Consider the following 26,037-nt stretch of genomic DNA (forward strand, 5'->3'; position numbering starts at 1 on the left):
TTCCTGATGCTCTTAGCTCATCCAGTAGCCTTCTCCGGCCACTTCCTTGGCCCCAGTATGCCCCCCTTTTTCCCTTCCTGCTGCATGTAGCTACCATAACTTCCCGATCAGTCTCTGTGGTCTTTCATACCCCTACCAGGGATTTGTCTGACCTTGCCTTTTACTTCCTTCACTGGCTTCCAATTCTTAAAAAAAAAAAAAAAAAAAAGACAACTGGGAATTTTCAAGACCCTTCCAACCTGGCCCAAGAGCCTTATTTCTCCCCTAAATGGTCATTTCTAATCTACTACTACTATTATTATTATTATTCATTTTAAATTTATTTTTGAGAGAGAGAGAGTGGGAGAGAGCCAGAAAGAAGGACACAGGGGATCCGAAGCAGGCTCTGTGCAGTGAGCTTGAACTCACAGACCGTGAGATCACGACCTGAGCCAAAACCAAGAGTTGGATGCTCAACTGACTGAGCCACCCAGGTGCCCCTCTAATCTATTTTTTAAAATGAGTTTGCTTCTTTATTTCCGTGTACCCATCACTGTTGCTTAAGATGCCCTTGTGACATCCCTTCCTGCTTATGGAAATTCTTTAAAATCCCCTTAATGGCCCCTTCTCTGAGAAATCCTCCTGGATCCTTCTAGTCTGAATGGACCTCTTCCTCTGACCCCCTAGAACAAGGGGGCAGCTGGTCTGTCCTCAGCACTCAGCATAGTCTGGGGGCAGAATAGGCGCTCAGCAGTTCTTTGCTGAATGGATGCCTCTTTATTCTTTCTTTTCTCCCCTCTCCTCTTTTCCCCTCTCTCTTCTTTAGAGTTAGCCACACCACATCTCAGACTTCTTGGCATCCCATTTTCAAACATGCCTCCCTTTTGTCTGTGACTTAGTCTTTGCTTCCTGGTCGCTGCTGTTGCAAATGCAATCCCTATGGAGTTAGCTGTGTGCATGCCAGTGTTTGCAACCAGCTCAGCTTTAGGGGGGCAGGGCCTTTGTTCTTGCCTTTTTTTTTTTTTTTTTTTTTTTTTTATAACCCTCAATGCACGGAGCAATGCCTGGTAATTGAGGGAGTGGGCAAAGAAATCTCCAGAAACCTCTTCGACTGCCTCTGGGAGGTCTGATGTGCCATTCAAAACAAACATGCTTTGGCGTTATTTTTCTTTAGTTTTAGGGTTATTTTTGGTTATTGAGGTATGATGTACGTATAGTAGAAATTGCCCTTATTAGGTGGACACTTTTATGGTCTCTAATGTTTATGTAGTTGTATGACCACCAACATAACCAAGATAGAGAATATTCTGCCCACCCCCATTCTCTCATGCTTCTCTGCCTCCTTCCAATCCCTGGCAATCACTGATATCCGAACAGCTTTGCCTCTTTCCGAATGTCATATACATGGAGTCATGCAGTATGTGGCTTTTTGAGTCTGGTTCCTTTCACTTAGAATCACGCTTCCTATTTTGGAATTTGATAATGTGGACCCTAACCCACACTTTATCTGCCCTGCCTTTCTCATAGATGAGCAGGGGGCACGTAGCGGGGTGTGGATGGGTCTGTGTGAACTGGAAGCATCTGAGTCAGTCCTACCTCTTGTTAGTGCCTACCTTGTCAGTGCCTCTTTGGACCCAGGGTCCCAGATGCTTTGTCCAACCTACTGACCCTCCCTCCCTTCCTGTCCCCCCACTGTGGCACCTGGCCTGGGACAGCCTTCTCCCCTGGGTCCTGACCGGTCATCCCCATAGCGGTGGGGGGCACAGGGAGGAGGGAAGCTGGGTGGATGGGGTGGGGTGACCACTAAATTCCTCCCTTGGGGAGGGGGTGGGAGTGGGGTGACAAAGGTCAGGCCTCTCCTGGCTAAAACAACAGAAGTGGTTCCAGCTGCCGAACAGCTGGAGGGGGATGTCTGCTTTCCCTCAGCAGCGTGAAAAGCCCTTTAATCGGGGGGCATGCTGTTGTCAGGCCCCGCGGTGGAAGCGTGTAGAAGAAGAGCAGACACCACCGTGGCTGCAGACCTCCCCTTCCCTTTGACCTCCCTTATCTCCCCTCCTCCATCTTCTCGCGCCCCACCCCGAAGCCGCCAGATCGAGACCCTCCGTTGCACCTGTGTAAATGCAGTGGTCGTGGGGTCAAGGAAGGGTGAGAGCGAGCTGGCAGAAATAGGGATGTGGACTTTCCATGCAGATGATGGATTAGATAGTGGGTGGGTGAGTGACATTTTAATGTGAAATTGCTCTTTGTTCCCAAAGACGCAGGCCCCGGGGGAAAAGACCAAAGCCCAGCTTTGCAGATGGTGAAGCAAGTGACAAGAGGTGGACAGTCCCTGGCTGGAGAGTAAGAGGCTGAGCTACGGCTCAGCATCTGGAATGTGGTTCTCTACTCTTTGTTCCAGGCAGTGGCTCCAGGAGTGGCTTTTTTGCCTTTTTCAATGGCAGAGTTACCTCCTGGAAATGCTCTGTGGTGCCTGGGTTCTAAAAACTCGAGCTGGACTTTGAGTCACAAACGTGACGGGAGAACATCCCTCCCTTGGGAAAGCTCGCTTTGCCTGTAGACCCTTCTCCTCTCCTGCCACCGAGGAGCCAAGGCCGGAGACCCTGCCAGAGCTATCAACAGAGCCCCCTCCACCCCCAGCCAGCCCTTGGGCTCAGTGCTGTACCCTGTGCCAAAGGAGGCAGTGTGGTGTAGCAGAAGGAGTTTGGCCTTTTAGAGGCAGACAGAAAGAGTGCCCGCCACTTAACTAGCCTGACCCAGCGGGGCCTCGGCCTCCTCCTCATTTATTCCATCATAAGTACTTATCGAGTGCCCGCTTGGGGCAAGGCCCCTGCTGGGAACTGGGGATCCAGCGGCGTGGCACCCAAATCTCGGTTCCTGGGCAAGGAACATACAATTAAACTGCTGGTGACTTAATTGCAGTTGTGACACAGAGCACAGTGGAAAGCAGAGGCTGTTAAGGAGACTCGTCACGGGGGTCCTGATTGACTTGGGAAGTCAGTGCCCCAAAGAAGCAGCATCTGCGCTGAAATTGGAAGGATGGATGGGAGGTATGAGGTTGGGGCCCAGTCCAGGGGAAGGGCCAGCAAGTCCTGAGGCAGGAACAGTGCAGTGGGGGCTAACCATTCCTATGCAGCTGGGGGCGCGGAGGGGAAGAACCTGTACTGTGATACCAATACCGACAGAGCAGGCGCACAGGTAGGGATCATTCCCCTACCCAGTCCTTCCAAGTAAGCGTTTGCAGTTTGGGCCGGGAAACTCACCATTACTTACAATCTTCATTCTGTGGAAAAGTGAATTCAGGGTGCCAAAAATCTGACTTATAAAGGACTCATTGATACCATTATCAGAGTTTTCTACCTTGACACATACTCACTTCGGGCTCAGCAACCCTGGGCCCCTCAGATTACTGGCTAACTTAGGGAAGGGATAACTTATCTGCAGGGTCGTAGGAAGGCTGGGGGAGGGCTGTGTGAGAAGGATTCCTGCAGGGGCAGCCTCACCGGGAATGAGTTGCTTGGCTGCTTAATGATGATATCTGCCGTGGGTATATGGGTCCTGTCTCAGCCACTCCGGTACATCCCCTTCAATGTCTTTGTGACTCCTTTTCCTTTAATTCAAGGGGAAAAATCCTGTGTTTAATGTACAGCTTTCCTTATCTAATAGATGTTCCTTCAAAGGAAAGACAAGAACAAACAGCTTACATTACTCTATGCGTTTGAGAATTTTAAGCTTTTGGTGGTGGTTGGACAAAGATCTCTTTTCACAGTAAGTGATAAAAAAAAAAGGGGGAGCTTCTTATCCGGGATATGTTTTAGGTAAGGTTTGTTACTGAACACTGCTTTAGATCGGGCAGTGTTAGGCCCCGTGTATGTAAAGAGACACAGGACACAGTCCTTCACAGACATATAAACACACGAATGATGGTGCGGTGTGCTGAGGGTTTTGATGGAAATCTGAGCACAATGCAGCAAGAGCTCCAAGGAGCTACTGGTGGTGTTTAAAACATGAAAACATTTGCTTTCTGGGATGACGAGCTCAGCGCAGTATGGAATTTGAACTTGAGTGGGGAGAAAACTTTGGTGGCAGGGTCAAACATCTAGGCAGGAGGTAAAGGACTGAAGGAAGTCATTATGGATAAGCAAGAAAAGCCTGCTGGAGAGAGAGGCCCAGCCAGCACCATAGTTTTTTTCAGATGCTCCAACGGAGGCACCAGTGAGTAAAGCCACAGTGGATGTTCCAGCCCCAGCCAAGCTCCCAACTGAAGGTAGCCAAATGTGTCACCTCAGCTGACACCTTGCGGAGCAGAAGAATCTCCCAGCTGAGCCCAGCCAAGCCATGGACTCGAGAGAAATGATCAGTTATTTAAAGTCACTAAGTTCGGGGACGGTTTGCTTTGCAGGAACAGCTAAGCGAAGCAAAAATATCAAAAGTGAGTAGCTGGAGCCGTGTTATGCAGAAGTTTACTAAAGAAAACCTCACATCAGTTGAGTTTGGCCTGTGAGTTTTGGCTCTGAGCTCATAAAGGGGAAAGCCACTTGCTACTCCAAATTGTGGCCTTCCCATTTCTAGGCACAGTGGCTCAGGCGCTGCCCCGGCTGTTTAGAATGGCTCCTGCCCCCTCTTCTATAGCTGGGAAAAGTAGAGAGATACACGTGTTACCAGAAAAATGCCGATTAAGAATTTCAGATGCTGGTTAAATCAGCGTGGTACAGGTGGAAGTGAAGACTGCAAAACCAATTCCATATTCTACAGACTCGAACATCTCCTCCTAGATGGAACCTTAGGCTGCCTCTGTTGTTCCCTGTATTGTCATGGAAACTTGGAAGTCAGTCAAACCTAACACAGCTTGTGGCACTGGAGTGGTCTCCCAGTGCAAAAGGGTTTGCATTCTACTCTGCTGGAGCCTGTGTGCATTTCGGACAGAAGGGATTGTTAGTCTGACACCGACTTCATCCACCTCCGTCTCTTCTCTGGAGACGACAGTCCCCAGCTGGTAGCTTACTTTTCCACTAGGAAGGATGGGTTGTTTATATGTATTTCAAGTGCTTGTCCTACTTTACAAATGTGAGCAAAACATAAACTGCTGTGTGTTTGCTTTGGAATCATTCACTCCCCAAGGAGAGAGAGGGTGGGAGTAGCAGATGATTGCAAACTCACAATTGTCCTGGCCCCTTTTGTTTGGTTTCCGTATTATGCAATCATATTTAGCATAATTGTTTTGTTTTTGTTGTCTTTTGGTTAGGAAGAAGGAAGGGAATGTATGTGAGGATTTTTATGGAAATACTATTTCCCCCCACCCCCCCGAAGGAAATAGTCCAGGCTTTGTCTAGCTGGGGAGACAGCTTGCCCTCCCCCAGCCCCCAACCCAATACCAAAAACTTCCTTCAACCATGGCGGCTTTTGAGCCTACAGCAGATGTCTGTGGCTCGGAGGTTCAGGTACAACAGGGTGACTCAGACTGAGTTTGGTCTCTGTGTTGAGAGAACTGACCCAGGCCATAGGCCGGTGCTGGGCACTTGTAGCCTGAACCCCTAACTCCTGCAGAAGAGAGGAAAAAGCCAACTTTGTGACCTCAGGTAGATTGATGAACTCCTAGGCAGTCCTGCTGTTGACCAATAAGTAATGAACTGATTTCATGTCCAGTTTCAAAATGCAGAAATGATCTGCTTCTTTTTTCCCATGGTCCAGTGAGTCTTAGCTTGGCTCAACTAGGAGAAACTCCAGCAAGGATGAGTGTCTCTGTCCCCTCCCCCCACACCCCCACCTCTGTAACTGTGCTCGTGAATATGGTAGCCCCTAGCCACACGCGGCTATGCAAATTTAACTAAAATTAAATGCAACTAAAAATTCAGTTCCTCAGTTGCATTAGCTACATTTTAGGGCTCAATAGCCACATGTGGTTTGTGGCCACTGTGTTGGACAGCACAGATATAGAACTCGTTTGTCATTGCAGACAGTTCTGTTGGACTGTGTGGCTTTTAGCCTTGCAGAGTCCCTAGGACTAAATCCTCTTGAGGCCCTGCAGCATCCTGTTCCCTTGCTGTATGGCCACTGTCTGCTTGCTTGTTGTCTCCACCCTAGAGTGTAAGCTCACTGGGGGGTGGGACTATGTTGGTTATGTTCTGTTTGCCATGCCTCATGCAGTGCTGGGCTCATAGTGCTGGCTTATTGAGGACAAAAGTAGATGAATGCATGGCTCAATAAACAGTGTCTGTGGACCTAAAGTAATCCCCTCAGGCCGTGGAGGTTTGGGTGATCATATTAGGGCATAGTCATCCTATTAAAAGTCCATTTTATAGAACTCATTGCCTTTTTTTTTTTTTAAACAACCACAAATACACACAGTTCCTAAAACAGATGAAAATGAGACACCACAGATGGGGCAAGACAGTCTTTTAGCAATGGCCCCGTGCTGTCTCGGAACTTTTTTACTTGGCCTCAGGGGCCAGTAATTTCTAGATGGAACCTTTGGGGAGCCCTTGTGGAGGTGGGAAGGATCTCCGTGTGTTGGGGGTGGGTGGGGCTTCCTCTGAAGCTCTTTAACCTGTTTTCAGACAGAATGTTCCCCTAGTCATTAAGCTTGTCTCTGGCACAGCTGTCCTAGCGTCTCTGTTGGCCCAGAGCAAGCCATTTCCAAACCAAATTTATGGCTTGCAGTTCAATGCCACGGTGACGCCCACAGCTCTCCTCTCCCGTGAGCTGAGGAAGAGAGAACAGGGCAATCTCCTTGGGTTTGAAAAGGAACTTTGTCTCTTTCGATGCCTGCTTTTTAAGGTGAACACGAGCCCTGTGAGGCTCTTCTCCCAGGCAGTCCTGTCTTGTCTGGGTCTTTAGTGGTTGGTGGCTGGCACACAGTAGGCTTTTGGTAAATGGCTTTTGACTTTGGGAATCCAGTTGTGCAGGAGGGGCGGACCTTCTGTTTGCAGACTTGCCCTGTAATAAAGAAGGGCGGTTTTGGTGTAGTTGGAAGCACGGCTTCGAGCCAGGCTGTGGGTGTCACTTCCAACACTCACACCCTGTGCTTAGAAGAGTTACCTGGGCTTTGGTCTCCTCATCTGTAACATTAGGTTTGTAGCTTACTCTGCCTATCATAGGCTTATTGTAAAGCTTAAATTAGCGAACACAGTGGAAGTGATACCTAATTATTAGTTCCTATTGTTACCGATCTTCAGAGTTAAGGTCTGGCTACCAAATCCCTTTGTGACCAAGGATGAGTTCCTGGGTTTTCCCAGGCTTTAGGAGATACAGATAGTTCTGTCCTTGTCCGATCCTGAGAAAGAAAGGGCATGTTTTTCCTTGGATCCTGCTGATTCCCGTGGCAAATTAACCTAACCAAGTAGGTCTTAAAGGCAGGCCACACTGCAGGTAAGTAGCACGTGGGTCCACAGATGAGGCGGTGGTGATAACAGCAGAGCCATGGCCTGCTCTCAGACGGTCTCAGGGTCACTGGTTGGCCTGGAGAAGCCTGGATGTGAGGACACCGATCCCACCCTCGGCCCAGGTGCCGGCTGCTCACCAGGCAGAATTACAGAGCCAGGTCTGGCTGCATTTCTAGGCTGCAGACAGGTTAGGCATGGGTCTGGGAGAGCCATCCATCCAGAGGGAGGAAGAGAGATGTTTTGAGACCGGCTTTGTGGGTTGCAGCCACCTGTGTCCTGTGTCCATCCAGGAGCCTGTGGCCAGGGCTTCCCAAGCCCGCCTCATTCAGCTAGACCTTTGGGGTCCAAGCTTTCCATGGCACACGGTCGCTTTAGGCAGAGACAGTTGTAGTGGCAGACGGGCCTGGGTGGGGTAGGAGAGAAAAGACCCACCTTTCAATCTCAGAGCCAGCTTAAGTTCTGAGGTGGAGCTGGGGCAGGAAGTTGTGGACCACCTCAGCCACCATAGAATGTGGGGTTGGCACAGAGGGGAAAGCTCAGGGCATGGGGGTGTGGGAGTGGCCCAGTGATCCCCTGGGGTTATGGCAGGAGCCTTCAAGGCCAGACCTGTCACATTACACCAGTCGCTTTTGAGGTAATAGCACGTGGGAGATGCTGCTACAGGGACACATTCACCCCTCAGATGCCTGAGTGCCCCGGCCTTGTGCTCGATGCTGGGGATGTATTCACAAGCCAAATAGACATTCTCCTTGTCTTTGCGGGATTCGGAGTTGGGGATTCCATTGTTAATCAACTCACATAGTTCATCGTCACAAACTGTATTCAGTGCCGGGAAGGAAAAGTGACGTGTGAGAAGTTATTCTAGGAGACCCGTGCTCATCTGTGAGAGTCAGGGAAAGCCTCCTAAAAGAGATGATGTGAGCTGAAATCTGAAGTAGGGGTGGGAGGGAAGGGAGAAGGCACAGTGTGTCCAAAGGCCTGGAAGTAGGAGCAAATGAAGCTCATTTGGGAAACGGAAAGCAGGCCAGTGTGCCTGACCAGCGGTGGGCGAGGTGAGGACGAAGCGGTAAGAGCTGAGGCTGGGGAGGAGGCCCCCAAGGTCAGATTCTGCCAGGCCTGTGAGACTGTGTGAAGGTCCTGAGGGGCAATAGGACACCACTCAAGGGTTTCAAACAGGGTGAACCTGAGGGCAGTGAGGCCAAGGATCTCATGCAGGGTTGAGGTGTGGATGGCACTACCCCTTTCCACTATCCTGTCAGCTCAAACTCTCTCCTCTGTGTGGCAGCCTGGGAGGCAGTGGGCTTCCTCTGGATATGGTTCTCTATATTATTGGTTTCCCTCCCAGAGCACTAGACTCTACTATGAGATGCTATCAGGACATTTCCTTTTGGGCTTGGGCAGGATTCAGGTTGAACCCGTGTGTGTGGGAGCCCAGAGGGTCTGCAGGGAAGGCAAGGTGCACTGTCCATCCTGAGGAGGGCTGCATGGTTTCAGCCCTCAGCTGTTCTCTCCCTGTGCTGACCAGCCAGCATTCAGGCAGGAGGTCAGGATCGCAGGAGGAACCGGTCTCGCATTTGGGGGACAGTGCGTGCCCTAGAAGACAGGCTTGGACTCTCCTGGAATTTGGCCGGGGTGGGGTATGTTTTCCTGGTGCTCCCTTGAAGGGAGAGGTACTGCCTGCGGACTCCCTCTGCTGTTCTGGAAAAGGGTCAAACTCTCATTTATTTGCTTTGCACAAAGGGCCTGAAGATACATCGGAAACAGGGGTTGTATTCACACCCTCCCTAGATCCTCTGAGTTTGGTGTGATTATTCAGTCACTCCAGTATCACCAGTGGCCAGATGTGTGCTCACGACCTTACCATGCATTATTGTGGAATATGCATTCTGTTAACTTGTACTGATAAAGAGCCTTGAGTGGGCTTAGAGCTCTGCTCTTTAGGGGTAGATAAGAGTGCATGCAGCCCCTGCAGCCTAATCATGGGTTATGCAACAGAAGCTCACGGATTCTGTGATCCAATTACTGTTTTCCAGCTGTATCCTATACTTGCTAACAGGGATTCACTAAAAAAAGGGTTCACGGTCAGGTAAGTGGGAGATGCATCATTCTGCATGCCCCTTGACCTGGTTATCTATTGCTGTGTAACAAACTACCACAAAATTTAATGGCCTAATACATCAGTTTATTATCATCCCTTACAGTTCCATGGGTTGACTGGGATCAGCTGGGTGGTTCTCACTTGGGGTGTCTCATGCGATTATTTTAATTTATTTTTATTATTTTTATGCAATCAGATGATAGTGGGGGGTGGACTCATCTAACAGCTTCTTCACTCACATATCTCTGTGCCTGGGTTGGTTGGGCATTTCTCTCTGCACCTGGTTTTGTCACATGCTAGCTTGGGCTTCCTCATAGCATGGCAGTCTCAGGGCTCTTCGGCTTCTTATGTACTGAGTTCCTTCAGAGTGAGTGTTGTGAGAGGCCTGGGAGGAAACTGTAAAGCTTCCTATGACCTTGCTCAAAAGGCCCCAAACATCATTTCCACAGCATTTTATTGGTCAAATTACTGAGGCTGGCCCAGATTCAAGGGAGGGAATTAGCTCAACAGGAAGAGTAGCACACAATTTGCTGCTATCACAGTGTATAAGAATATATCAAAGATGTCGAGCAGTCCTGCAGCAAGGAAACCTGTTTAACTCAGTATTTCCCAATCCGATTGTTATCTTTTTAAATCAGGAAATCCTTTTCTCAGAGAAAATCACTTACCTCTGCCAGAGAACAATGGTCAGAAGTTGAAGGGGGATGGAGTTGGGTCTCAGTACTACTCTCTAATCAATGAAACTCCCCAAAGCTGGGATGCAGAGATTGCTAGTGAGTTGCTGATTTGGGGAAGTACCCAAACAGGGGTCATGTGACTACATGCAAAGATGGAGAGGCTGAATATCCCGGTGGCGAAAGCTTTGATTTGACTTCTGACCGATCTAGGTTCAAATCCGTCACTTCTAGCTGTGTAACGTTGGACAAGTTCCCTCTTTCTGGCTTGATTTTCTTTATCTGCAAAATAAATAGTTCCTATTTCATAGGGCTGTTGTGAGGATTAATGAGATCCTGCCTGTGAATGACTTAGCACAAGATGCTTTCCTTGGTTAGACTTCGTGGCGGCTGAGTTCCCTTCCACTTCTAGGGGTTATTGACTTTGGGTTTATTCTGGACCTGCGCCCCAAGGCGAGGCAGTATTGTAAGACATGGGCTCACCCCTGCTTTTCTTGCAAACGTAACCTCTGTACTCTTTCACTTTTCTCCAACCTAGTTCCTCATAAGTGACCGTGACCCGCAGTGCAACCTCCACTGCTCCAGGACCCAGCCCAAACCCATCTGTGCCTCCGATGGCAGGTCCTACGAGTCCATGTGTGAGTACCAGCGAGCCAAGTGCAGAGACCCGACCCTGGGTGTGGTACATCGCGGTAGATGCAAAGGTGAGTATGGGCACATTCGCCCAGCCGCAACGAGGCTCCCGGGCCGCATGGCTCCCTTCGTGCTGTGCTTGAAGTTTCATGGGAAACTCAGAATGCATCTGTTCATTTTGTTTGCCACTAACCCTCCGCCCTCCCACCAGGGAACATGGGAAGGAGAACTGGCCTACCTGAAGGAATGAGTACTTTTCTGTCCTTCCAACACTGCCACCAGGCTAGGGCTTAGAGAGACATGCTGCTCTCTGGCTGGTGCCATTTATTCGTATTTTTCGTTTTTGTAAATGGAGATGCTTAAAATGGCAAGACGTTATTGTTGGCTCCTGAGTAGGGATTCCAAATGGCTGGCCAACAGATGGGTTTTGTTTGGGCTGCTCGCGTGTTTAAAAATATTAAAAACATTTGAGACAACATTTCAAAATTGAGAGATTCAACATAAAAATCTGGATTTTGGTACTTCTCATAAATAATTGGAAGCCCTGGTAATGTTAGGTCTGTGTTCCCTCCCACAGGGAAACACATGGCTAGATCTGAGTAGCAGCTTCCTCCTCTAAAGGGGAGCCCGTTCTGCACTTTGCCGCAGTCCCCAGCACTCCCTGTGGTGTCTCCAAGCTGAGTGCCGTTCTTTGCACACCCAGTTCAGTCCCCTAATTTATATCACTTTCCTAGGCCCTGTGGGGATTGGAGTTTGTGATTTAATCGGCTCTGGGCTGCGCTGCGTCGAGCTGTTGTCGGAAATGGCATAAGACTGAGCAGGCTGCCCTAGAGCTTTTGGTGTTCCAAAGAAAGTGCTTGCAATTCTTAAACCATAAAACATCTTTGAGACCCCTTGGGCTTGCAAGTTTTTTAATAAGCCCAGTGAAAAAAAATTTCCCCTGGTTGGAGGTGGGTGTGGCTAAAGGTACTTGGGAGAAAAAAATAAGCAGAATCTGGTATAAATATGCCTCCCTGGCTTTTCTAAGGTCAACATTAAGGGGACGATGAGGCCGAGCAGCACTTATTAGCCACTGCCTTTGTGTTGTTAGAAAATCCAGTTGGTGGTATTGTGGGCTCACCCACAGGCAGAGAGGTTTTCTCTCAGCATTCCTAGTACTGGGCAGCCATTTTGTCCCATGGCTCCAGTGCGGATCCGGGTGAAATATGAAATGTGCTCCTCCTCTCCTCTTATAGACGCTGGCCAGAGCAAGTGTCGCCTGGAGCGAGCGCAGGCCCTAGAGCAAGCCAAGAAGCCCCAGGAGGCGGTGTTTGTCCCGGAGTGCAGCGAGGATGGCTCTTTTACCCAGGTGAAGCCTTGGCCAAGTCTCTCAGCCTGATTTCCTGGACTGAGGCCAAGGGGAGGCGCTTGAGAGTGGGAGGGCCCCTCAGAGCCTTTGCTTTCTGGGAAACAGCTGAGGGCTCTTTGACACCTTCTGGTACTACCTTCTGGTGCCTGCATTCCCCCTCCTGGGCTCTCCATGCCACCTTTTGCCAGCTGGCAGTGGGTCCTGAAAAAGGGGCATGGAAGTCTGAGCCAGGAAACTGGTATTGCTTGGTCCCCATGCTCCCTGCTGGCTGTCTCCATTTTTCTCTTCTGTCAAATGCTGACTGATTATTTTTCTTATCCCAGCCAGTTTCCATGGGCAACCCCTGGTAATCCCATCACTGTTTATTTCTACCCCTTCTGCACTCCCCTTCTTCCTACCCCCAGTCCTTGAACGAAGCACTGCTCCCTCTGAGTACCCATTGTCCCACGATTCTTGGTGTGAGTGCGAGCGTGTGCACGCGTGTGTGCACATGCACGCACCCAGATTTTAACATTTCTTTTCAGGCCGTCCCACGTCTCATCCTGCATTGTCTTCTGGCTACTGCTTTGTGTAATAGTGACGTTGGCACAACTATTTCTAAAACAGGCAGCATGGGGACAATAGGATGCCCCTTTACAAAGCTTTGAGGCTAGATGGGGGATGTCGTCTCGGTGGGGGGGTGGGAGGCAGCTGGATGAAGGTGTTGTCAGGGTGAAAGTAGGGAAGTTCGCTGGACGAGGGTGAGCCAGCCACATGGTTGGGGTGATCGTGGTGCCTGCTTCTCCCTTTGTGGAACAGGGCCCCATTTGGGGGAGTCCCACTACCTTAGGGCTGGAAGCAGAGGCTTCAGAGGTTTCAAAGCTTCTCTGTAATTCTGAATCAAGGGGGCAAAGGGTGTAGCCTGGCCTTTGGTTTCATGGGTTTCGTGTTTCTTTTCAGGGCTGGGCCTGGGGCTTGCTGATTTCAGACTGACGCTTGTTGGGAAGCGTGGACGGGTGTTGGGGAAGGGTTTGGGCATCATATTTTTTAAGTTTGTTTATTTATTTAGAAAGTGTGCACGTGAGCAGGGGAGGGACATAGAGAGACGGAGAGAGAGGATCTCAAGCAGGCTCCTAGCTGTCAGCGCAGACGTGGGGCTTGAACTCACGAAACGTGAGATCATGACCTGGGCAGAAACCAAGAGTCTGACACTTAACTGACTGAGCCACCCCACGTGCCCCTAGGCATCGTATTTCTTAAAGTTCGTAGCCAGTTCACACATTTGGCCAGGATTGAGAGCTGCTAGATTACACTGACCTTGGCTGCCGACCCTGTGAGAGGCGCCCTTGTTCATTTTCTCACGTAAGCCTCACCGCAGGCCTGTGAGGTGGGTGTTGGTGTCCCCATTTATAGGGACAAGGAGTGGCAGAGCCAGGATTCACACTCAGACCCTGCTAGCGCCCATGTCTTCCTGGTCCTCCGTGTTCTGGGGCCCTCTAAACTGGCAGCTGCCAAGGAAACTGAGGTGGGGAGTGCAGGGAGGCAGTCTCATGCTGTGGTTCGAGCGTGGGCCCTGGAGCCACACCGCCCGGGTGTGATGCCCACCCCCCCACGTCAGGCGAGTCACTGAGCATCTCTGGGCTTCAGTGTCCTTCTGTGAGCAACGGGGATTATGATCTCCGTTATTATCCTATATAACCATAATAATTACACTGTACATATTATTACATGTTACTACAGTGACTACCGTTCTTAATGAGAGTCACTATAGCTTCCCTCATAGGGCCGGGGTGAGGGTTAAATATGTTACCGTGTGCACGACACTGGGAACACACAAATGCTATTTAAGCATCTTGCACGTTCGTCATCATTACTCCCATATCTACTCTGGTTCTACTCACGCCTCCCTAAGGTGTTACGGGTGACGTCACTTAAGGAACATGAAGCCTTTTGTTGAGACTCCCCCCTCATCAGTGTTTTATTTTTTTATGTCTTCTGGTGAAAAGAACGCAGGTGACGTTTGTGTATGTATTTGAAACTGCACTGCTGGGAATTCACGTGCAGGGGAGATCATCAGACCTCCCTCTACCACTTTGGGGCCGGGATGGGGGTAGAGGTCATAGGGAGGAGGCGGAGTGGATGGCCGTCATTTCCCCCTTTCTCTAGGATTGTGTAATCCCCAGTGTGTTGCTTATGAGAAGGTTGACCCCTGCCCTCCTGGTTCTGAAGTGTCCTCTGCCTCGCGACACACAGCTGCTGGCCAGCTTTTCTTTTGGCGAGGCCAGGGCAGGCCAGGTGGTGTTTGCCGGAAAGGAACTTCCAGATTAGTCGGGGCAGAATTGCTAAAAGAGAGGGCCTCTGAAGTTCAGCAGAGGTTGGATAGACAGTCGAGAACCCCTTCATTTGTTTGACACGCTAAGCACTGCCATGTGTCTCCAGGCTCGAGGCTGGCTCGCCCCGGTGGGCAGCCGGGCAGCCAGACAGCCGGCCCGCCGGCCTGTCCTCGTTACAGTGATTGAAATGGATGTGCTCTTTCCCTTGATCAAAGACGCTGCGACAACTTCACAAAATGAGGCTGCCTCTTTGAGTGTGCTTCAGTTGCATCGACAGGCTGCCCAAGGGCTGCGAGACAAAATGCTTTCTCCCTCCCCCAGCCTCTGCTGTCACTTAGCTGGACTTTTGTCTTGTTTTGTTTTGTTAAGACCCAAATCCAGCGACCAGCTGTGCTGCTTTAATATTCTTTAGAATATTGATATGCGCACATCACGATGTTATTACCATATCTTGGCCCTGTGAATTGTAACGCAGTATCATGCTCTTGAGGCTTATGGAGGGAGCAAGGGGACCCTAATGGGACTGGATTTGTTTGGCATGGGACACAGCTTGGGACCACATGAGTTGGTTGGTTTTAATGGGGTTCATGTGGGACGCAGAGGTCTCTGTTCTCTTCCTTGTTTCCCTGTCCTCTTTGTGTGTCCCCCAGCCCCCACCCCAACTTAACACAGCAGGGTGGTGCACATTAGGTCACATGTGCCTTTTAAAAACCTTGATACCGAGTCTGCCCCCCAAATGCTAGGAGTGGGACCCCAAACATTTTAAGCTCCCCAGGTGATGATAGTGTTTGGTCAAGGTTTTGAATGACCTGCTGTTGGAAGGACTTCATCACTCTTGTTCTTGATTGCATCATCGGAATGTGGAGTTAAGGCTCTCTGGTGACCTGCTGAGTAAGGCTGGGAGTTAAGTGCTTTGTCCTTTCCTGCGGCCTTATCTGTTTTCTCTTCTGGGCGTCAGGAACGAAATTCCCGACATCTGTTCTGCCAAGTCCTCTGCCAAGCAGTTGTCTGATGCCCAAACTGATGAACTGAAAGCCCGGCCCGTAGTGGAAGGGGATTGGATTAGCACCACCAGGAAATGTTGGCTGGAGTTTGTCAGGCTTGTGCATCACTGAGTAATAATGATCTACTCTACTGAGTGTTACTTGGTGCTAGGCACTGGGTTTTACACCCATTAATCTTTACTGGAACCCTTTGAGGTAGTTACTAATACCCTTATTTATAAAAGAAAACTAAATTTCAAAGAGGTTGAATAACTGGTTCAAGGTCACTGCACTAGAAAGGATTTGTACCCAGGGCTACCTAATTTCAAGGCCTGTGCTTTTGACTTTTTTATGCTATAAAAGTGGCCTTGATGCGTATGTAATTCATTTTCATCACCATTGTTATTCCAGAAGTCCCCACTGTGATGCTGGTGATCAATCGATAATGGGGGGAAAAAGGAAGAAAGAAAGAAAGAGAGAGAAAGAAAGAAAGAAAGAAAGAAAGAAAGAAAGAAAGAAAGGGAAAAAGAAAGAAAAAATCCTTTTGGTTATAGAAATCTTCAAATATACAAAAAAGAAATAATAGTATAATGAACTCCATGTATCTGTCACCCAGCTTCAACAATAATGAACATGTGGCCGATTCTGTTTCATTTCTGCCTCGTTTTCATCTCACGTCCCAAACTGGATTGCTTCAAAGCACATCCCAGACACGGTGTTTTTCATCTCAAACATTTTGGAGTTCCTCTGTGTTGTGCACCGTGTGCTGGTTGGCATGGAGGGTTTAAGAAATGTCACGACTTGTGCCTTCAAGGAGCTTATGTGCAGAAAAGATACGAGAACCAATAATAAAGTAGCTAGTATACAAGGCCATACATGTACAACTGGTTATATTTCAAACGCCCATTTACAAGTCAGTAATTTGGAATTCTGAGCACATTTTATTGTTGAGAAAATAAATACCAATTAAAATTTCTGAACATAAAACCTTAACCAGTACTAAAACACACGTGACATATAGTAGCCTTAATGACAAAGGGCTAATATATAAAGAATTCTTACACACCAGAAGGAAGGAGATCCTAGTAGAAAAGCAGACAAGAGATAACCAACCAGCAGCCACACAGTAGTAACAAATAGCCAATGAGTGAATATGAGTCCTGTCACTTTCCTTAGTAAGGAAAGAAATACACATTTAAAAAAAATGTCATTTTGCTGACCAAATTGTTAAAAATTGGAGAAAAGATGGTAATATTCAGGCTTGAATACTATTAACTATTGAGAATTGCTAAAGGGAAAAAACTACCCCCACTTTGCAGTTTGGAAAGTAAATTGGCATTGGCATTGGCAGTTTGTGGGATAGTTTTGCAAAATGGGTCAAAAGTCCTTGGTTGTGGCCACATCTTGTGCCTATACTTCCACTTCTAGGAATTTATTCTAAGGAAACAATTAAAAATCTGTACAAATCCGTAGCCACAAGGAATTTTATCTAAGTTCTGCTTATAGTAGCAAACATTTGCAAACAATGTAAATATCCAATAATAGAGAATTATGTAAATAAATTAGACATAATTTATATGCAATTCACGGCTGCCATACTCTGCATCTAATAAAATGATGTGTTACAGAGGCTCATTTCATGTAGTGGGTGTATGTGGGTATGGTAGGAACTTCATTAATCAAATAATTTAAAATAGAAATATTTTCATTTTGTTCTAAATAGAAAAGTTACACCTACTTTGTAAGAGAAGAATTCTGATAATGCACAAGGACATAAGGTAAAAAAGTAGAGCCAATGATCTCATCTCCATGAAAGAGCAACAATTAATTCTCTAACCCTCCAGTTTTTTTTCCTTTGTGCAGGATTATCATTATTTAGGACAAAAATGGTGTGATATCATATATCTTTTAATAATATTTTCTTAAGCTAATTACATTGTGGACTTACTTCCAGGTTAATTACATATAAATCTACCTAATGTAAAAAAATGTTATTGAAGTATAATTGATGTACCATTACCATATTATATTAGTTTCAGGTGTACAGCATAATGATTCAACTTTTGTACACATTGTGAAATGATCATCTCAATAAGTCTAGTTACCATCCATCCCCATACAAATTTAATATAATATTATTGATGATATTCCTTATGCTCTACATTACATCCTCATGACTTATTTATTTTATAACTGGAAGTTTATACTTCTTGTTCCCTTGATCTATTTCACACCTGCCAACCCCTGTCCCCTTGGAACCACAGTCTGTTCTCTGTATCTCGGTTTTGCTTTGTTTGTTTGTTTTGCTTTTTAGAGTCTACATATAAACAAAATCATGCCGTATTTGTCTTTCACTGTCTGACTTATTTCACTTAGTGTAATACTGTCAAGGTTCATCCATGTTGTCACAAATGGCAAGATTTAATCCTTTTTTATGGCTAAATAGTATTCTATTGTGCACACACACACACACACACACACACACACACACCCCATGTTTTCTTTGTCCATTCATCTGTTGTTGGACCCTTAGATTGTCTTCATATCTTGGCTATTGTAAATAATGCTGCAGTGAATATAGGGGTTCTTATATCTTTTTGAATTAATATTTTCATTTTCTTTAGATAATACCCAGAAGTGGAATTATTGGATTATATGGTAGTTCTATTTTTAATTTTTTTTTAGGAACCTCCATATTATTTCTATAGTGGTGCACCAATATACATTCACACCAATAGAGTATAAAGGTTCCCTTTTCTCCACTCTATATTTATTTCTTGTCTTTTTTATATTAGCCATTCTGAATGCTATCTCACCGTGGTTTTGATTTTCATTTTCCTGACAATTAGTGATATTGAATATCTTTTCATGTGCCTGTTGGCCATCTGTATGTCTTCTTTGTAAAAATGTCTATTCAGATCCTTTGTTCATTTTTAAATTGGATTGTGTTTTTTGTTAAGTTGCATGAGTTCTTTATATATTTGGATATTAACCTCTTATTGAATACATAGGTTGCCTTTTCATTTGCTTGATGGTTTCCTTCTTTGTGCAGAAGCTTTTTAGTTTGATATAGTCCCATTTGTCTATTTTTGCTTTTGTTTCTCTTGCCTTTGGGGTCAGATCCAAAACAAAACAAAAAACAAAAACAAACCAATAAAAAACCAAAAAAACCCAAAATGAAACATTGCTAATAAGACTTATGTCAGGGAGCTTATTGCTTATGTTTTCTTCTAGGATTTTTATGGTTTCAGGTCTTACATTCAAAATTTAACCCATTTTGAGTTTATTTTGGTATATGGTGTAAAATAGTGGTCCAGTTTCATTCTTTTGCATGTGGCTGTCCAATTTTTCCAATACTATTTATTGAAGACTGTCCTTTCCTCTTTGTATATTCTTGCCTCCTTTGTCATATATGAACTGACCATATAGGCATGGGTTAATTTCTGGGCTCTCGATTCTGGCCCATTGGTGTATGTGTCTGTTTGAATGCCAATACCATACTGTTTTGATTACTATAGCTTTGTAGTATAGTTTGAAATCTGGAAGTATGGTACCTCTGACTTTGTTCTTTCACCAGATTACTTTGGCTATTCAGGGGCTTGTAGGTTCCATACAAATTTTATAGTTATTTGTTCTAGTTCTGTTGAAAATGCCATTGGAATTTTGAAAGGGATTGCATTGGATCTGTAGATTGCTTTGGGTAGTGTGGACATTTAAGCAATATTAATTCTTACAATCCGTGAGCACAAAATATCTTTGCACTTATTTGTGTCTTTCTTAATTTCTTTCTCTAATGTCTTACAGTTTTCAGTGTATAGGTCTTTCACCTCCTTGGTTAAATTTATTTGTAAATATATATTCTTTTTGATGCAATTGTAAATAGGATTGTTTTCTTGATTTCTCTTTCTAATATTTTGTTATTACTGCATAGAAACACAACAGATTTTTGTATATTAATCTTGTGTCCTTCAACTTTACAGAACTCGCTTATTCTAACAGCTTTTTGGTGGAAGCTTTAAGGTTTTCTATATATAGTATCATGTCATCTGCAAATACTGCAAGTTTTACTTCTTTTCCTATTTAAATGGCCTTTCTTTCTTTTCTTTGCCTAATTATTGTGGCTAGGATTTCCAATACTATGTTGAATAAAAATGGGGGAAGATAAGGCTCCTTATCTTGCTCCTGATCTTAGAGGAAAAGCTTTTAGCTTTTCATTATTGAGAATAATATTAGCATTGAGTTTGTCATATATGGTCTTTATTATGTGGAGGTACATTCACTCTATATCCACTTTGTTGAGAAGTTTTAATCATAAATGGATGTTGAATTTTTTCAAATACCTTTTCTATATCTGTTAAGATGATCATATCATTTTTATCTTTCATTTTGTTGATGTGCTCTATCACTTTGATTGATTTGTGGATATTGAACTATCCTTGCATCCCTGGAATAAATCCCACTTGATCATGGTGTATGATCCTTTAATGTGTTGTTCTCTGGTCCTTTCTAATCTTTGTTGCTTTTGGTATGTATGTATGTATTTTTTCATCTTTTCTCCCCTCAGAGAGTCCCCCTTAAAATTCCTTGCAGGGCTGGTTTAGTGGTCACAAACTCCTTTAATTTGTGTTTGTCTGGGAAACTTTTTATCTCTCCTTTTATTTTGAATGACAGCCTTGCTGGATAAAGAATTCTTGGCTGCATATTTTTCTGATTCAGCACATTGACTATATCCTGCCACTCCTTTCTGGCTTGCCAAGTTTCTGTAGATAGGTCTGCTGCAAACTTGATCTGTCTTCCCTTGTAGGTCAAGGACTTCTTGTCCCTTGCTGCTTTCATGATTCTCTCCTTGCGTGAGTATTTTGTGAATTTGTGTATGATATGCCTTGTTGATGGTCGGTTTTTGTTGAATCTAATGGGAGTCCTCTGTGCTTCCTGGATTTTGATGTCTGTGTCTTTCCCCAGGTTAGGAAAGTTTTCTGCTATGATTTGCTCACATAACCCTTCTACCCCTATTTCTCTCTCTTCCTCTTCTGGGACCCCTATGATTCTGATGTTGTTCCTTTTTAATGAGTCACTGATTTCTCTAATACTTAAATCGTGCTCTTTTGCCTTAATCTCCCTCTTCTTCTCTGTTTCATTATTCTCCATAAGTTTGTCCTCTATATCACTGATTCTCTGTTCTGTATCATCCATCCTGGCTGCCACAGCATCCATTCAAGATTGCAGCTCAGTTATAGCATTTTTTATTTCATCCTGACTAGCTTCTACTTCTTTTATCTCTGCAGAAAGCGATTCTAATCCATTTTTGGCTCCAGCTAGTATTCTTATTATCGTGATTCTAAATTCTGGTTCAGACATCTTGCTTGTATCTGTGTTGGTTAAGTCCCTGGCTGGCGTTTCTTCCTGCTCTTTCTTTTGGGGTGAATTCTTCATTTTGTCATTTTGAATGGGGAAAAGGAATTAATGAGGTAGAAAAAATTAAAATTAAAAAAAAGCTATTAAAATTAAAAAATTAAACACACACACACACACACAAAATCGAATAAATGATGCTTGATCGTAGGTGTGTTTTGGTCTGGGTGTTGAAAGTGGCTTGATAGATTAGAGAAAAAAGGGGAAAAAGAGGGAAAAAAAGGAAATTGTTTGAAAATTTGAAAAAATGAATACACTGAAGTAGACTAAAGTGAAATGATGGAAGTAAAATAGAATTTGAAAAAATTTACACAAAAGTAAAAAATATAGTACAGGAGCACCTGGGTGGCTCAGTCAGTTAAGCGTCTGACTTCGGCTCAGGTCATGATCTCACAGTTTGTGGGTTCGAGCCCCGCATCGGGCTCTGTGCTGACAGCTCAGAGCCTGGAGCCTGTTTCGGATTCTGTGTCTTCCTCTCTCTCTGCCCCTCCCCCACTTGCGCTCTGTCTCTCTCTCTGTCTCAAAAATAAATAAACATTAAAAAATTTTTAAAAAATATAGCAGAAAAAAATTAAAAATATTGTTAATAAAAATTGAAAATAAAAATGAATTTTTCTCTTTCTGTATCAAGAAACAGAAAAGAAATGAAAAAGAGAAAAAAAAAGAAAATTGAATAGTTGGACCAGCTAACAGACTGAAATACTACTAAAATTACTTCGTTTTCCCCTAGAAGTCAAACTATGAAGCGCTTTATAGTCCATAAACTAAGCAGCGGTGAGACTTGTGTTCTTGAAGAGTGAGGTTGGCCCAGTTAGGTGGGGGTTAGTGTAATGGCTCTGTTCTCCACTAGATGGGGCTGCTTAGCTTACTGGGGTGGATTGTTGTGGCACTTGTAGGCGTGTATGCACATGCTGGGGAGTGGTGAAAATGGCGTCACCCAGCTACCCAGTCTCTAGTATCGGAACTCTGTTCTTCCTGATCAGCAGTCATGCACCCGTCCTTCATCTTTGGCTTCTGTCCACTCCCCGCTTCCACACTGTCCATGGCCGAGCCCCAGGCAGCGCCTCCCTCCCAAGTTTTGTCTCAGATGCACCTGCCTTCCCTGGCCCCCCACTTCTGCCCCTCTGTGGAGGGTTTCACGGAGCAGTGACCAGGTGCTGGCCGCACCCAGGAATGCTTGCAGCATCGTGCTGCTGCCGGTGCTCAGAGATTGTGGCCAGGTGCCAGCCTGCCCCAGTAAAACTTCGTGAGACAGTGTATCAGCAGCACCTCAGGAATTATGGAAAATCACAACACACATCTGGCACCAGGCTTCACCCCCAACGACCTTGTTCCAGCACCAGCAAATGTGGCCGTTCTCTGGGGTCTGCTGGGCCCAGGTGGCCTCACAGCCTCTACCAAGTGTCCTTCTGGCAGTGGAACCACTTCTCCCCATGTGGTCTCAGAACCTCCCAGACCTCACTCTGCTCCTGGGGATTCGCCCTTCCCACCAGAGCACCACCAGGTATTGAGCTACAGAGTTGCAGACCGCGCTCCCCCTGTTTATAGTCTTAATGGAATTTAAACCCTCTCCTTTCTCATTTCTCCCTTTTTAGTTCAGTCCCTGTGGCTGTTTCCAATTTTCCACTTTCTCTCCAGCTGCTTTTGGGGAGGGTGCTTTTCTTGTATTCTCCTCCCTGCCCCCTGTGTCCATTCTCTCTCCGCACCCAAAAGCGGCTCCCTGCTCTCCGTGGCTTCTCTCTCCCCAAGTTCACCTCTCCACGCTGCCTACCTGCTAAATTCTGTGGTTCAGGTTGTGCAGATTGTTGTGTTAATCCTCAGGTCAGTTTTCTAGGTGTGCAGGGTGGTTTAGCATTGGTCTGGCTGTATTTCATGGATGCGAGACACAAAAAACTTCCATGCTGCTCTGCATCTTGGCTCTTCCCAATCCTTTAATGTATTGTTGAATTTGGTTTCCCGATACTTTGTTGAGGAGTTTTGCCTCTTTGTTCTTCAGGGGTATTGGCCTTCACTTTTCTTCTGTTGTTGTCCTTGTCTGGTTTTGGTATAAAGTGATGCTGGCCTCATAAAATGAGTTTGAGAGTGTTCCCTCCTCTTCATCTTTTTGGAAGAGTTTAAGAAGGATAGATATTAAATCTTTGAATGTTTAGTAGAATTTGTCAGTGAAGCCATCTGGCCCTGGACTTTTGCTTGTTGCAAGGATTTTGCTTACTGATTCAGTATCCTTACTAAGTGATCAGTCTGTTCAGACGTTCCGTTTCTTCTTGATTCAACTTCAGAAGATTGTATGTTTTTAGGGATTTATCCCTTTCTTCTGGTTTGTTCAATTTGTTGGTATGCAGTTGTTCATAGTAGTCTCTTATAATCCTTTGTATTTCTGTGGTATCTGTTGTAACTTCTCTTTCATTTTTTTATTTTATTTATTTGAGTTCTTTCTCTTTTTTTCTTGGTGAGTCCAGCTGAAGGTTTGTCAATTTTATTTATTTTTTTCAAAGAACCAGTTCTTGGTTTCACTGATCTTATCTATTGTCTTTTTATTCTCTATTCTATTTATTTCTGCTCTAATCTTCTTCTGCTACCTTTGGGCTTTGTTCTTCTTTTTCTAGTCATTCAAGTGTAAAGTTAGATTATTCATTTGAGATTTTTCTTGTTCCTTCAGGTAGACCTGAATTGTTATGAACTTCTCTCTCAGAGCCACTCTAGCTTCATCCATAGATTTTGCTATGTTATTTTTCTGTTTTAATTTGTATCTAAGTTTTTTTTCTTCTTTGGTTTTTTTCTGTGACTTGGTAGTTGTTCAGTAGCATGTTGTTTAACCTCCAAGTATTTGTGGTTTTTCCAGTTTTCCTCTTGTAATTGATTCTTAGTTTCATACCATTGTGGTCAGAAAAGATGCTTGAAATAATTTTAATTTTCTTCTATTTATTGAGATTTGTTTTGTGGCCTAACATGTGATTTATCCTGTGGAATGTTCTGTGTGCACTTGAGAAGAATGTGTTTTCTGCTGCTTTTGGATAGACTGTTATGTATATATCTATGAAGTCCATATGGTCTTATATGTCATTTATGACCATCGTTTCCTTATTAATTTTTTGCCTAGATGATCTGCCCATTGATGTAAGCTGCTATTCTTATATTGCTGTTGATTTCCCCCTTTATGTCTGTTAATATTTGCTTTATATATTTTGGTGCTTCTATGTTGGGTACAAAAATATTTATAAATGTTGCATCTTTTTGCTGGGTTAATCTCTTTATCATTATGTAATGCCTTTCTTTGACTTTTATTTCAGTGTTTATTTTAAAGTCTTTTGTTGGATCTAAGTATTGCTACACCAGCTTTCTCTTTGTTTCCATTTGCATGGAAGGTATTTTTCCATCCCTTCACTGTGTGTGTGTGTGTGTGTGTGTGTGTGTGTGTGTGTGTGTCCTTACTTCTGAAGTGAGTCTCTTATATGTGGGCAGCATATAGATGGGTCTTATTGTTGTGTGTTTTTTTTAATCCACTCAACCACTCTATGTCTTTTGATTGGAGAATTTAGTTTATTTACATTTAAAGTACTTATTGATAAGTATGTAATTATTGCCATTTTGTTAATTGTTTTCTGGCTGTTTTTGTAGTTTCTCTCTGCCCCTTTTTCTCTCTTCCATTGTGGTATGATGTCTTTAGTATTATGTTTAAATTCCTTTCTCATTTTCTTTTGTGTATAAGTTTTGCTTTGTGGTTACCCCAAGGTTTACATATGCATTCTATGTATGTATGTAACAGTCTATTTTAGACTGATAGCAACTTGAATTTGAATACATTCCAAAACTATATTTTTAGTACACCGTCCCCCAAGGTTTTACATTTTTGACATTACACTTTACCTTCTTTCATTTTATATATCTTATAACTAATGTAGTTTTAGTTAATTCTGCTACTTTTGCCTTTTAACCTTCATACTAGCTTTATTAGTGACTTATCCACTGCTTTACTGTATATTTACCTTTTCTAGTGAGACTTTTTACTTTTGCATTTTTTTTTGTTGTTAATTAGTGCCATTTATTTTCAACTTAGAGAAGTCTCTTTAACATTTCTTATAACGCTGGCTTCATGGTGATGAATTCTTTTAGCTTTTGTTTATCTGGGAAACTTTGTCTCTTCTTCACTTCTGAATGATAATCTTGCCAGGTAGAGTATTTGTGGTTAGAAGTTGCTGAAAATCTGCTCATAGCCTTTTGGGGTTTCCTTTGTATATAACAAGTTGCTTTTCTCTTGCTGCTTTCAAGATTCTCTGTTTAATTTGTGACATTTTAATTATAATGTGCCTTGGCATGTATCTCTTTGGGTTCATTTCATTTGGAACTCTCTGGGATTCCTTGACCTGGATGTCTCCCCCACCACCCCCCTCCCCCAGGTCAAAAAGTTGTCAGCAAATAAGTTTTCTGCTCTTCTTTTCTTCTTTTTCTCTTCTCCTTCTGGGACTCCTATAATATGAATGTCATTCTGCCTGATGTTGTCCCATATGTCTCTTAAGTTATCTTCATTTTTAAAATGCTTTTTTCTTTTTGCTGCTCTGTCTGGATAAGTTCCAGTGCTTTGTCTTCCAACTCGCTGATCCATTCTTCTGCTTCATCCAGCTTGCTGTTGAACCCCTGTAGTGTATTTTTCAGCTCAGTTTTTGTATTCTTTGGCACTGTACTGTGACTTCTGTTTGGCACTTTAAAAATATTTTCTATCTTTGTTAAAGTTCTCACTGGGTTCCTCCATTCTTCTCCCAAGGTCGGTGAGCATCTTTATGATCATTTGAGTTCTTTACCAATTTGAATACTTAGCTCTGTATAATTACAGAGGTCTTTTTCTGAGGTTTTGTCTTGTTCTTTCATTTGAAACATAGTTCTGGTTCCTTATTTTGGTTGACTCTCTGTGTTTGTTTCAATGCATTAAGCAAAACAGCCACCTCTCCCAGTCTTGAGGCAGTGGCCTTGTGTAGATGATGAACCTGATAGCTCAACTTTGCCCGAGTTCTTGGTTGTCTCTTAAACCTTTGTGATTATTTAAATAGCCTGATTTATTCCTGGTATGCCCCTGTTGCTGAAGGTATGCCAAGACCTGTCAATGTTACGAGGGAAAGAATCTCATTTAGCACCGGTTTCAGGCTGACTGGAAGCCAGATTCTCAGGCAGCAGCTTTTAAAGAACATATATATGTGTGTGTGTGCGTGTGTGTGTGTGTGTGT

At 44.6% G+C, this 26,037-nt stretch overlaps 1 protein-coding gene across 3 annotated transcripts in view; it reads left to right on the plus strand.

The window, feature by feature from the left end:
• Positions 1 to 26,037, plus strand: part of SMOC1 (SPARC related modular calcium binding 1) — a 156,865-nt gene that overhangs the window by 62,760 nt on the left and 68,068 nt on the right. For all 3 annotated transcript variants that reach the window (XM_060620165.3, XM_060620166.3, XM_060620167.3), the window contains exons 2-3: positions 10,669 to 10,834; positions 11,999 to 12,111. In XM_060620165.3, the coding sequence (XP_060476148.1) occupies positions 10,669 to 10,834; positions 11,999 to 12,111 (279 nt within the window). The remainder of the gene's footprint in view (positions 1 to 10,668; positions 10,835 to 11,998; positions 12,112 to 26,037) is intronic.

Source organism: Panthera onca, chromosome B3 (assembly GCF_046562875.1).
Source record: "Panthera onca isolate mPanOnc1 chromosome B3, mPanOnc1 haplotype 2, whole genome shotgun sequence".
NCBI lineage: Eukaryota > Metazoa > Chordata > Mammalia > Carnivora > Felidae > Panthera > Panthera onca.